Here is a 13,244-nt window from a genome sequence, read left to right as displayed (position 1 = left end):
AAAAAAAAAAAAAGCTAAAACGACGTCGTTTGGCATGTGAAGTTGCAAACCACTAAACCGCCAAAAAACCGGACGGTTCTTTCGGTTCGCCGGTTAACCACCGGTTCGACCGGTTTTTCCACCGGTTTTTTGCCAGGTGGTTTTCGACATTACCCGGACCAGCTAGGTAACCGGTTCCCGATTTTTCCAGTTGAACCGGCCGGTCCGGTCCGGTTTTCAGAACCATGACTTTAATACTTTTACTTGTATCTGACTTATGTTGCCCAAATTGCTTATGAACCTTTCCATGTTAGATTTGAATATTTTATTTAATATAATTGAGGTATTTCAGATTCTAGATTTCTTTCTTTTATTTATGTTATTGTTGCTTCCAATCTGAAGGTATTTTTATTCGAGTAGATTTACTTTTCTCCTTTTGGCTTTGGTTAAGTAATTGGTAACACTTGAGTTATCAAACTCAGCTGTTGGTTGAAATTGGAATTGCTGATTGATTTGGATCACTCTAAAGCTAGTCTTTCCACAGGAGTTGGCTAGGACTTGAGGATCAAATTAATTGGTCTACATGACTTTCCTTTATTTAGTAAGGGTTAAATAAGTGAGAGCAATAACAATTCTCATCACACCTGATAAGGATAACTGGGATAGGATTTCCGGTTCTTATACATTGCAAGATATTTTTATAATTATTAATTTATTTTTCTTGTCATTTAAATTACTTGTTCCTTATTTTAAAAAAACCCAAAAACATATCTTTTTACATAACCAATAATAAATCATACCTCCCTGCAATTCCTTGAGAATACGACTCGAGGTTTAAATACTTCGGTTATAAATTTTATTGGATTTTGTTACTTGTGACAACAAACTTTTGTACGAAAGGATTCTCTGTTGGGTTAGAAGCTATACTTACAACGCGATAATATTTCTATAAAATTCTTTACCGGCATAAATCCAGCTCGTCAGGCCGCTCCAGTGAGAATTCAGATTGCTTGCCACCCCGGTTGGAATAATGGCGATCAACACAAAGACGGGTGCATAATCAAGGTTTGGGACCCCGGAATTCATTCCAACAATCAACACTCCCGGAGCCATGTCACTTGATTGAACTTGCTCAAAGGCTTTATGTGCCTAGTTTGGGATCCCGGAGGCTATTGGAATTGCAAACACTGGTGGAGATTCTTGGATGAGTTCAAGCACAAGCCACCATGACAAGGAGCTCACCAAATGTCCAACTTAAGGACTTTAACTAAAAGTGCTAGGTGGGAGACAACCTACCATGGTATGATCGTCCCTTTTATTCCTAGTTTTATTCTATTTTATTTTATTTTATTTTTCACAAGTTTTTCATTTATAATTTCTGCATATCCATCTGCATGCTGCATTTTATGCATAAAAAAGGGGAATCGACGCGCAAACGTCCATGACGCGCGCGCGTCTTTTGCGTATGCGCACCTTAACAGAGAGTTGCGCGAGAGACGCGCGGGAAGGGTGCATGGCGCACAAGCCATTCCACGCATACGCGTACCTCACGTGTACGCGTCCCCTGTAAAAAAGTTCAACCCATGCGTACGCGTCGCTACGCGTACGCATGAGTATGAAAATCGGCGTCAATATGCTGAACAGAGAGTTGTGCTGCCCCCACGCTGGACTTGTGCTACAGGCATAAATTTACCCACGCGTACGCGTCCCTGACGCGTGCGCGTCATTTTCAATATGTGGTGATCCACGCGTGCGCGTGCCTGACGCGTATGCGTCGCTTGCGACACACAATTCAATTAGCACACCACCAGATTTCAAATCTCCCCTCCCCCAATCCTAATTCTTTTTCATTCCTACTTCTTTTCTACTCCTCCTCTACTCTTCTCTTCTTTTAATTTACTACATTTATTTATTCTTCTTCCTTTTCAATTTTTCTTTCAGCTTAGTTATTTATGGTTTCTTTTTCATTCCTTTTTCATGCATTTTTTTATGATTGGTGTTGGAACTTTATTTGGATCTTATATTATTATACTTGAGCTTGTGGATATCATCAAGAGTGATTTGACAATTAATATTAATTTTTGGATTGCATGCATGTTGGAGTTCCTACCTTCCTTAACATATTTTACATGCATACCAAGTGTTTGTGAAAAGCCCGTATGGCATTGTGAATTCTTTATTATTCTATTCCTCTACTCTAATGCCTGTTTTTCACAAAACCCTTGCAATCTTTTATTAATTGAATATAATTGTCAACACAAACGTGGTTGTTAGTTTGTTACATTTGATAATCAAATTGAGCTATTAATGCTTGATCTATGCTACTCATGCCTTTGCCGGCATGCTGATAAACATCTTGCATCTAATTGCCTTAATATGTCATGCTATATTTCCATTGATGTCCTAGTTACATGGAGTCACGACCATGTGTTTACGACATTCTTCATTACCTTGGCATTGATTATCACTTGTATTTTCCTCACCTCCCAATAGTTTATAATCTCTTCGCACTTTGTCACTTTTCAATAGTTTTCTGGCAGTTCGCCATCTTTTTAGCAATTTTTTGGCAGTTGGCCACTCTTGCGGCAGTTCTGTCTGTGTTCTCTTTCGACAGTTCCATCTGCGTTTCCTTCCGGTAGTTTCGTCTACACTTCCTTCTGGCAGTTCCGTCTGGATTTCTTTGTGGTAGTTCCGTCTGTGCTTCTTTCAAACAGTTCTGTCTGCGCTTTCTTCAGGCAGTTCTGTCTACAGTCTTTCTATCATTTTATGCATTTTTTTATTTAGTTGTTTCAAATAAGTTTCAAACTCAAGTTGTCACTTGAGTTTGAGGAGGGATGTTAAAGTATAATTAGGATCTATTAGATCAATTAGCATTATTTAACATATCTGAATATTTATTATAGGATTTTACGTCTTTATTATTTCGATTCTCTTAGCACCTATAAATTTCCTTTTATACTGTATTATTCTACACAACTTGAATACACACAAACATTTTCTCTACTGCTCTCTCTCTTACTCTTTCTAATAATAATAAATATAATTTAATTTAGTTAGAAGTTCATTATTTTATAGTCTTCTATATATATATAAACATGACAGAATAAAATTGTAAAAATAATCTTTTTATCACTTTGGATATTTTAACTCTTTTTTCTCTTTACGTATAATTTTGTTTTGCATTAACTTTGTTTATTTAACAATGAAATATACTCATGTTAATCCTATCATATAATAGTTTGTTTTTCTCCTATGTATTTTGATTTGTATAGTTACTATTGATCTTGCGGTTTTTGTTTTCTTGAATTATTCTTTGTTTTTTTATGACTTGATAATTTAAATAGAAAAGGCAAAGAAAGGAAAAAATGATGGCCAAAGGCGGAGGCTAGAAGTTTAAACCAGCAACATCATTCCTCAGCATTATTATTATTATTATTAATACAAATTTTGTTATTTCTTTTATAACATTCTTTAATATGAGCTTCATTTTTTTTCTTTATTATTATACCTTTATCATTTTCTTCTCTAATTATAAATCTCCTTATAATAATTATTTGATAGAATATTTTTTTGGTCTAATAGATTTTTTTTCCTATTTTTTGTCAAAAATAATTTATATTAGAAAAAAAGAAGAGATATACTAATTAAATTTTAAAATTCAAATTTAAATAAGATGTGTAAAGGATAACTATTGAATTCATTTGGTAGATTTAAACTCTTTGTATTATCGACATTGAAAATTTCAAATACTATTATAAAATTCAAGATATTTTTTATCTTATTGTTCTTGAATTATACATTATATCGTGTATTTGAAGAGTTTCATCTTTTTTTAAATAAGCGTGACATTATATACTTTTTTGGATACTAAGGAATAATGAAGTAGAAGTAAGTAACAAAATTGATTATATAATAAGATACAAATTTTTAGAATTTTTAGTACAATTGACAAATTTTTAGTTTCAAAATAAATTTTTACTCTATTTTTTATCTTTTATTTGATTTTTTATAATTTTTTCTTGAGTTTCTTAATTAATTATGATTGTAATAATTCATCGCAAATTTGTGTTTTGTAAAGAAAATTTATCAATCATAAAATACATAAGACTTAACCAAAAAGTTTAAAAAATGTTGATTAATCACAAAATAAAAAAGTATGAATTGTGCTTTAATAATGTTGTTAAATACAAATTGGAACTATTTAAAATTATATTTTTATCATTAATGTTAACTTAAATTATAATAAAGTAAAAAGTAAAAATTATATATAAAATTAATACTACTTAAATTATAATATAATAAAAAGTAAAAAGTAAAAATTATATTTAATTATTTATACTACTAAAATTATTTTTTATTATATACCATTTATTTTTATTCATTAGTGATTTTTAATTGTCTATTTTAAATAAAAATTTGAATGGATTGAATTGATTTTTTAAAATTAATAATATAATTATTGTAACAGTTGCTTTGTTCAATAATATTTTTTAATTTATTTAATCTGATTAATCATATCTTTCTTATTTTATACTAACTTAACTAATTAAAGTTAATAAATTTCAGTTATTTTAATTCTTACAACTTTTTATTTTAATAATGTATTTCAATTAATGCATTAATTCAATTTTAATATTTATATGTCATTAATAATAATAATCTCATTTTAAAATGATATTTTATTCCCAATATATATATATATATATATATATATATATATATATATAGAAAATCTACTATTTCTTTATACGATTAGATTAGATATATTTATATTCAATTTATTTGATTACTTAATTAGAATTAATTATATTAAAAGATTAGATTAAGATTATAGTAGACTACTTATATTATATTAATTAATTATATTAAAAGATTACGATTATGATTATGATAGATTATCATTATTTTATTACTTTTTATTTTGATATTAATTCATATATTTAATTTCTTTTTATTATTATTTTTATTCTCTTATTCTATGTGTTTATTCTCATAAATCTTGCTAAATTAAATTAGGTACTGTATATCTTCTTTTTATTCCTTTTTTATATACACATAAAATTTATTAAATTATTTCTCTTCCGTCTAATAATTTTGTTTCTCTTCTATTTATATTTCTTTTTTTCAATATTTTATTGGTTCTTATTTTTCTAAATTTTACTTTAATTTATGTATTTGTTCTTATTACACCTAACATTTTTTATTTATGTGTAATATATATTCTTATATATGTTATAGAAATATGATTTGATTCCATTAACTTGCCAAAAAATATATTTATATATTTTACTTTTTTAACTAAAAAATGTAATATTTTTTGCCATATTTGTTGAAATACTAAGTTAAATATGAATATTGATTTTTGAAATAGAATAAATATATTTTAAATTTTTTGCATCTAAAAATAATATTGATAGATAAGTAATAGTGAATATAGAATTGTTTAGGATGGATAGAATTAGAATCTTTTTATTGAAAATAAATTTAAAAATATATTCAATTCTTAATAGTCAACCTCTCCTTAAACCATTGTATGTTCAAAAGATTTTTGAAGAAATGAAATAATTTTAGGTATATTATTGTTTGTAAAAAATTAATTAATTCAAGATATTTATTGTCGTCGATTAAAAAATTAAATTAAAATGATAATTTAATATTTTTATATTCTTAAAATATTATTTATTTATTTTTCTAGCATTATTTATCATCCAACGATCATATTAATATAATTTAATTCAATAAAATTATTTATCATCATTTGATTGAATAAAAATTCTATTTTATCTAAAAATTTTAGGATTTCTCAACCTGAAGATCATCCATGTTAAATCATTAAAAAATATAACTGAGAATGCAGAAGCGTCCCTTCATTCGAGAGCATGATTGAGATCAGAGAGCTTGACTCTTATAGTTCTTTGATCTTCGTTGTAACAGCCTAGACCACCCGCTAGCACGATATTGTACGCTTTGGCACACAAGGCCTCACGGTTTTGCCTTTGATGATAGGGATGATAGTCGAAGCCCCTCACACTCACTCGTCGAAACGCGTCATGCTAGGGAGAGATATCGACACCCTTATAAGGCATGCTTCGTTCTCCTCCCTAACCAATGTGGGAGCTTACAAATGGAGCATCAATACGTGGTTAGACTTGACAGCAGTACTCAAATACGTGGGTACCCGACCCGTCCATACCCGGTTGGGGAGGGTAATAACTTGACCCGAGTCGGAGCATATTTTGCTTAGGATAGAACATGGTCAGATTTAGGGTGTACCTGCCCCGGATATATACATGTTGTTCGGTAGGTCGGGTACCAGACTGATCGAGTGAATATCCTGATCAACAAAAGGGGAGGTCGTCCGGTCGTACGTCTCCGGGTTGGAGTAGGCGAGGTCCCGAGCTCTTCAGATGTGAAAGGGGGGTGTCACCTGCAAAGACACTCCGACGCGCAAGTCAATGAAGTGTGCAGGCGAAAAAGGGGGTAAAGTCATGTAACGTACCTTGGGGGAAGGGTAAAAACCTTCCCCTTATATACTGTGTCAGAGGTGGGCCCTGCAAGGACAGGCCCACTTTCTCTGAGGCATTCTCCTCACAGCTGTAGGTGAGTTGTCGGGGACACGCGTCCGGGTCGGCTGTGGAGCGCCTTACCCCTGACTGTTAGGGTCGGGTGGCGCTTGGGTCGGGCCAACCCATAGAGGGTTTGGGCCAGGCCGCAACAGTGCCCCTCAGACGCCAGTAATAGTCGTGAGAGCTATCAGTGGCATGTTATTTCTTGTTCCATGCGTCGTCGTCAGGTCGGCCGCCCGTGGGAGGGACGTTCCCCCTGCGCGCGTGTCTCTTGGCTGTTGGGGCAACCATTCATCGCTTCGTTCTTCGCGCTGAGCATTAAATTCTCATAATGGGTTGCAAAACCCTGTACACAAAGACTATTTTGCCCCCAAGTCTTTTGCGCTTCCTGGGTGGCAGTTTTAAATAGTTTGTTTCAATTTTTCGTTTTTCCACTCTCGCTCCTACCATCTCATTCTTCTTCACCCAGAAAAGTCCAGAGCATCCCAGAGCTTCATCCTAGCATCTCCGTGCATTTTTCCTTCTTCCCTCTCCGTTTTCACAACCGTTTCAGGTAACCTTTGGTCCTCTCTCTTTTCTGCTTCGTTGTTGTACGCTTGTTGTTTGTATTTGCTTTGCGTTCTTGCTGTCTTGTTTGATTTTCGTTGCTAGATGACTTTTTAGTGCTAAGTAGATGTGTTAGGGGAGGGGTACCATTCCAGGGTAGGTTTTTAGGTGGCTTGTGTGATAGGTATAGCTTTAGCCATGCTTGATCTTAACTGTTGAATAGGATGGACATAGTTTCTGGGTTTTTCCCAGACTCCTGACTTCATAGACTAATGGAGTGGTACCCCCACTGTAGGTATGCCTCACGTCGTCTCCCGGGCTTCTGTTTCCGCCGCGAACTATGACCCCTACGCTTGGGTGACCTCAGATGTGAAGGACTCGCCGAATCAGATGGATCTGGAGGAGTTGACAGAGTTTCAGCAAGCCGGGTATCTGTGCGGGGGGACAGACGAGGAGGCTAATTATGAGACCTTCGTTCCTGCCCCCAATGAGCGGTTGTATGAGATTAATTTTTGCTCTCCCCGGGTTGCCGACTGGATTTGGTTTTACAAAGCCATGTTCACCCAGGTTGGTGTTCGCATACTGTTTTCCGATTTTCAGATGTCGCTTCTTAATCGGATATCCGTGTCGCCGTCGTAGCTCCATCCGAACAGCTGGGCTTCTATCCGCTGTTTCGAGATGGTTTGTGAATATCTCGAGCTGCCGGTATCGGTGGATGTCTTCCTCTTCTTCTTCAACCTTACCAACCCCTCCAGACAAGGGAAGGCGAGGAAAGGGTTCCTGTCCTTCCGGTCTGCCCAAGGTCGGAGGGTATTTGGCCTGTTTGAGGACTCCTATCATGAGTTCAAAGACAAATTCTTCAAAGTTCGTCCCGTTAAAGGTCGCCATCCCTTTTAGTTGTCGTTAGAGGCGGAACGCCTCATCCCGACGTATTGGAGCTTCGGGGCGGGGTCTAATTCTTTCATTAAGGTGACCTACAAGGGAATGTCCCCTGTAAATAAGAGGATTGCCGATGTGTTGTTTACTCTTTTTGGAAAGAACCCCGTGAACCCCCACCTCCTTATGGGTGAACGGGAGTCCACCAGGAGTTATATTTGTGAGCTGTTTTGTCTTGTACTTTTGCATTGTTTATTATTTAATTTGCTCTTCCCGACTTTACGACTAACGTATTTATTTCTTTGTTGTAGTGGAGATGTCTGCTTCGGTAACCGGGCTCGAAAATTTAGTCAAGACCTTCTTGGAGGATAGCGATGAAGAGAAGGCTGACGAGAAGGATGCCAGGAAGCCGGAAGGCCCTACGGGGAGAAGGAAAATCAAGCTGTACCTTCCCCCCGGGACGTCGAGATGTCCGACAAGAATTCTGCCGGGAGGTAGGCTTCTCCCATTCCCGATGAGACGGCCGGTATTGGGCAGTCGTCCTCTACTCATCGGGAGTATGACGATTTTAAGCTTGTCCCTACTCCCAAGAGACAAAGGGCATCCTCCAGCCCGGAAGGAGCTCTCACCGTGATGGAGAGGAACTTCATTGCTGGGGCCTTTATTGATAATCAGTTGATTCTCGGTACAGAGGATCACTTCCTTAGTACCGAGCTCGCGGGGCAGGCAAGGTGGATGTACCGCACCCTTCTCCGCAGAGTGGTGATAGCCCGGAAGGCTGAGTTCGAGCTGTCGGGCATGCAGGCGTTGTGAAGGAAGCTTGATACTGGTGCCCAGGCCAACAACGAATTCAAGGTCCAGGTTGAAAGGCTTCAGGAACAACTGGCCGCGGCGGAGAGGGGGCGCAAGGATGCCGAGGAGAAGGCTGCGTCCTTTGAGGAAAAAATGAATGCCTCCGACGCCACCGTCTCCCGTCTAACCGAGCGGGAGATGACTTTAGAGAGCCAGCTTAACACCGCGCAAGGTCGGGTGGTCGCTGTGGAGAAGGAGCGTGACGTGGCCGTCTCGTCGGCTGAGGCTGCACGAGCCGAGGCGGAAGAGTTGAAAAGGAAATATAAGGCGGTCAGGGAGCAGGAAAAGAACGCGATCTTTATGACCGAAGAGGCTCTCAAGGTCCAAGTGAAGATCGTGGTCCCAGAATTTGATACGTCTGCTATTGGAGTCTTCAAAACAATCCAGGATGGCAAGATTGTCGACATGCCCTGGAAGTGAACTCTTGTAACTCGCGCTTTTTATGTTTCCTTGTAGAATACTTGTTGAAACCGTTAACTTTTATACTTTAGTGGTTGCCTGGTCGGCTTTATGATTATCGCCTTTATCTTGTTTGGTAGCATTTTATTTTGTTACCATTTTTTCGGCGTGGACTTATCGCTTGTGTCTGTTTTGCCGTTTGTGTTGGTAACTTGGTTGAAACCGTCTTGGTCTTATTATCGCGGCCGTTTGTTATGGCTATGATTCGGTTGGCTCCCGGGGTGATCAGTCCCGGGTTGCCGTTGAAGAACACGATGGTGTGGGATACATATTGGGGAATAATAGATAGGAGAATTTAGACAAGTAAAAAGTAGTCGTTAGCTAGACAGTTCTATGAACACGTTAGGCGTTTAATGAAAGTAAATCATTGGAAATTAACATTTGATAAAATTAAACACCTATGCCGCTTGGCTAGTGTGCCCAAGCTACAAGTAGAATCTTCTTAGGTTACCTGTATTCCATGTTCTCGGGATTTCTTTGCCGTCGAGTCTTTCCAGCTTGTAGGTGCCTTTGCCAAGCACTTCTTTGACTCTGTAGGGGCCTTCCCAGTTTGCCGCCAGCTTTCCTTCTCCTGGGGAAGGTGGTCCGATGTCGTTTCGTCGCAGGACGAGGTCTCTTTCCTCAAATTCCCTTCTAAGGACCTTGGTGTTGTATCGCAGGGCTATCCTCTGTTTCAGCGCTACCTCTGATAAGTGGGCCATCTCTCTGACCTCGTCTACCAGGTCTTTGTCCACTGCTTCTTCTACTCCTGCAAGGAGTAGCCGCGGACTTGGCTCTCCGATCTCCACAGGTATCACTACTTCGACCCCGTATGTTAAGCAGAAGGGGGTTTTCCCGGTGGAGCTTTGCTCGGTTGTTCGATAGGACCAGAGAACTGAGGCAAGCTCGTCAGCCCACGCGCCTTTTTTGCTATCTAAACGCTTTTTAAGACCCAGTAAGATGATCTTATTTGCAGATTTCACTTGCCCATTTGTTTGGGGGTATTCAATTGAGGAGAACTTCTGTTTTATCCCCAAGCCGGTGAGAAACTCTGCGAACTTCTTGTCAGTGAATTGCGTCCCGTTATCTGAGATGACGATCTCCGGGATGCCGAAACGGGTTATCACCTGCCTCCACATGAACTTCCTACAATTGGATGAGGATATGCTGGCGAGCGGTTCAGCCTCTATCCATTTGGTGTAGTAGTTGATGGCAACTATGAGGTATTTGACCTGCCCCGGGCCAACTGGGAAGGGTCCCAAGAGGTCGACTCCCCACTGTGCGAAAGGTCGAGTGGACGTTAGTAAACTCAGCTCGGAGGTTGGCGCTCTGTGGAAGTTGGCGTTTTGTTGACACTTCGCGCATTTCCTTACGAACTCCTTGGAGTCATTCATCATTGTCGGCCAGTAGTATCCAGCTCGGATGAGCTTCCTTGCTAGGGCCTTGCCCTCGATATGGTGGCCGCAGCACCCCTCATGGACTTCTCTGAGAACGTAGTCCGTATGGTCGGGGTGCAGACACTTCAACAAAGGTTAGCTGAGTCCCTTTTTGAAAAGCTGATCCTGTATGATCATATATTTGGCGGCCTCCCTTCTTACTGCTTTGGCTTCCTTTTCGTCCTGGGGGAGTTTGCCGTTTTGCAAGAAGTTAGCGATGGAGTCCATCCAAGAAGGGGCTAATTTGGTCAGGTGGAGGGCAACTGCTGGCTCTTTCTTGATGCCTTGGATGAGGGAGCGGTTGCCGGTTCCGGGTTTTGTGCTCGCCAGCTTGGATAGGAGGTCTGCCCGTGTGTTCCTCTCCTTTGGGACGTGTTGGTCCGTGACCTCTTCAAATTGTTTCCTCAGCTCTTTGACCCTCTCTAAGTATTTCTGTAGTAATGAGTCTCTAGCTTGGTAGCTTCCATTCACTTGCGAAGTGACGACTTGCGAATCACTGCATACTTCTAGCCTCTTGGCCCCGACTTCCTGAGCTAGAACCAAACCCCCTAGGAGGGCTTCGTATTCTGCTTGGTTGTTCAATACATGAAACTCAAACTTAACTAATTGTTCATAGATGACTCCGTCCAGACTTTCTAAAATGATCCCGGCGCCCCCGGACGTCTGGTTGGAGGCTCCGTCTACATGGAGCTTCCACCGTGTGTCCGTGTCCTCGGTTGGATTCCCAGTTACTTCCACCAGGAAGTCTGCCATTGCTTGCGCCTTAATTGCGTGTCGGGGCTCGTAGCCTAGGTCGTATTGGGATAGTTCGATGGCCCAGGTCATCATTCTTCCCGCTAGATCAGGCTTTTGGAGCACCTGACGAATCCCCTGGTCCGTTCTCACGACCACCTGGTGACTCTGGAAGTATTGTCGCAATCGGTGGGAGGAGACCAGAAGTGCCAGTGCCAGCTTCTCCAGCTTGCTGTATCTGAGTTTTGCCCCTTGCAGTGATCTACTCACAAAGTAGATCAGTTGCTGGGCCTTCCCTTCTTTCCGTACCAACACCGCTGCGAGCGCCCCCTCTGTGATGGCTAGGTATAGATAGAGTGGCTCTCCGACTTTCGGCTTCCCGAGCACTGGGGGTGCTGCTAGAATGTCTTTGAAGTGGTTGAAGGCTTCTTTGCACGCAGGGGTCCACTCAAATGCTATTCCCTTCTTCATCAAAGCGAAAAAGGGTAGGGCCTTGATGACATGTCACCATGTCATGTTTTTCTATGCTTTTTCATACAAGAAATTGATGATTTGTGCTTAAATATTGAATGCTTTTGTACTTAATTGGTATATTTCTTTGATCTTTTAATTTTATAAATCTTGTAGGAAATAAGAAGAAAAAGAAGCAAAAAAGAGCACAAAATAAGCTAAAAAGAAGAAAAGAGGAATTTTGGGCACACTTTGAAGTTGGAGCACATTTTAGAGGCTTAGGCCACACTTTTAAAAGCGTGGCCCATGACCAAATCAAGGAAGAGAAGCATGGCACAAAGGAAGAAAAGCGTGGCTCAAAACAAGGAGCAAGAGCACAAAGCTCTTGCCGAGAGCTTTAGAGCTCTTGTGGAGAGCTTTACTTCAAATAATCAAAAGCCAAGCTCTTGCCAAGAGCTTAAAAGCTCTTGCCCAAGAGCTTTTTCGGGCTTGCTTCAAGGAAAATGAGCATTGGAAGCAAAATTTTCTCTAAGTTAAAATCTGGGCGCTCACAGCATGACCATGCCTCCTTCAAAGGGCTATAACTTGAGCTACAAAAGTCCGATTGATGTGCTTCCAGTTGCGTTGGAAAGCTGACATTAAGAGCTTTCCAACGATGTATGGCAATCCATATTTGGCATAGAATTAAGGCACGAGTGAAAGACATCTTTAAGGGATAAAAACAAGCAAAAATGAATCAAAGTGCTTCCACCAGGATTCGAAGAGGGATACCAAGGGAAAACACTAGGCGCTACTCTTGTGCCAAGGAAAATGGCCAGCAAATGCTTCACCCAAGACTTGAACCATGGACCTCAAGGACAAGTAAAGCTCTTGGGCAAGAGCTTTTAAGCTCTTGCAAATAGCTTTGTTCTCTTGTCACAAGGAAGGAACGTGCGCACACTTTGGCAAGGAAGGGAACCAAAGCTCTTGGCCAAAGCTCTTGCCAAGAGCCGAGCTTTCCCCTGGGAGGTGGACCATGGGCCAAAATTCAACCAAAATTCCAATTAAATTCAATTCTTCACCAAATTGAATTGAGGCCAACCAAACACATTTCTCTTCAAATCCAAAGCAAGCAAAGCCCACATCATCACTCAAAGGCACAAGAACAAGCTAGAATTAGGATTTTCATTTAATTTGTTTTTCATTTCAATGTCATTTTATTCTGTAAAAAGCCTATATAAAGGCATCACTCTCATTTTCAAAAGAGAGCTCGATTAGAAAGGAGGCTAGCTCCAATAGGGAGTTGTGCACTCTTTAGTTTTTATTTTGCTTTCTTTCTTAGTTTTCTTCTCTGTTTTGAATTTTTGTATTGAGATTGGAAGGAATTCTA

The 13,244-nt window shown here is 39.4% G+C and overlaps 1 protein-coding gene across 1 annotated transcript; it reads right to left on the bottom strand.

The window, feature by feature from the left end:
* Nucleotides 1-9,676: 9,676 nt before the first annotated feature.
* Nucleotides 9,677-11,896, bottom strand: LOC140182270 (uncharacterized). Its single transcript, XM_072228420.1, has 3 exons — nt 10,856-11,896; nt 9,833-10,384; nt 9,677-9,703 (listed from the first exon to the last, which is right to left on the bottom strand). Exons 1-3 carry the CDS (start codon nt 11,894-11,896, stop codon nt 9,677-9,679), a joined length of 1,620 nt encoding a protein of 539 aa, XP_072084521.1.
* Between the last annotated feature and the right edge of the window lie 1,348 nt (nt 11,897-13,244).

Source organism: Arachis hypogaea, chromosome 19 (assembly GCF_003086295.3).
Source record: "Arachis hypogaea cultivar Tifrunner chromosome 19, arahy.Tifrunner.gnm2.J5K5, whole genome shotgun sequence".
Taxonomy (NCBI): Eukaryota; Viridiplantae; Streptophyta; class Magnoliopsida; order Fabales; family Fabaceae; genus Arachis; species Arachis hypogaea.
This window is presented reverse-complemented; position numbering and strand designations above follow the sequence as displayed.

Bases quoted from the DNA above. Each gene is read 5' to 3' on its own strand.
- LOC140182270 (XM_072228420.1), bottom strand. From the start codon at position 11,896: ATGAAGAAGGGAATAGCATTTGAGTGGACCCCTGCGTGCAAAGAAGCC. The intron at 10,385-10,855 runs GTAAGAAGGGAG...ATGTGGAGGCAG, and splicing joins ACGAAAAGGAAGCCAAAGCA to GTGATAACCCGTTTCGGCAT. The intron at 9,704-9,832 runs GCAAACTGGGAA...TTCTACTTGTAG, and splicing joins CAGGAGAAGGAAAGCTGGCG to CTTGGGCACACTAGCCAAGC.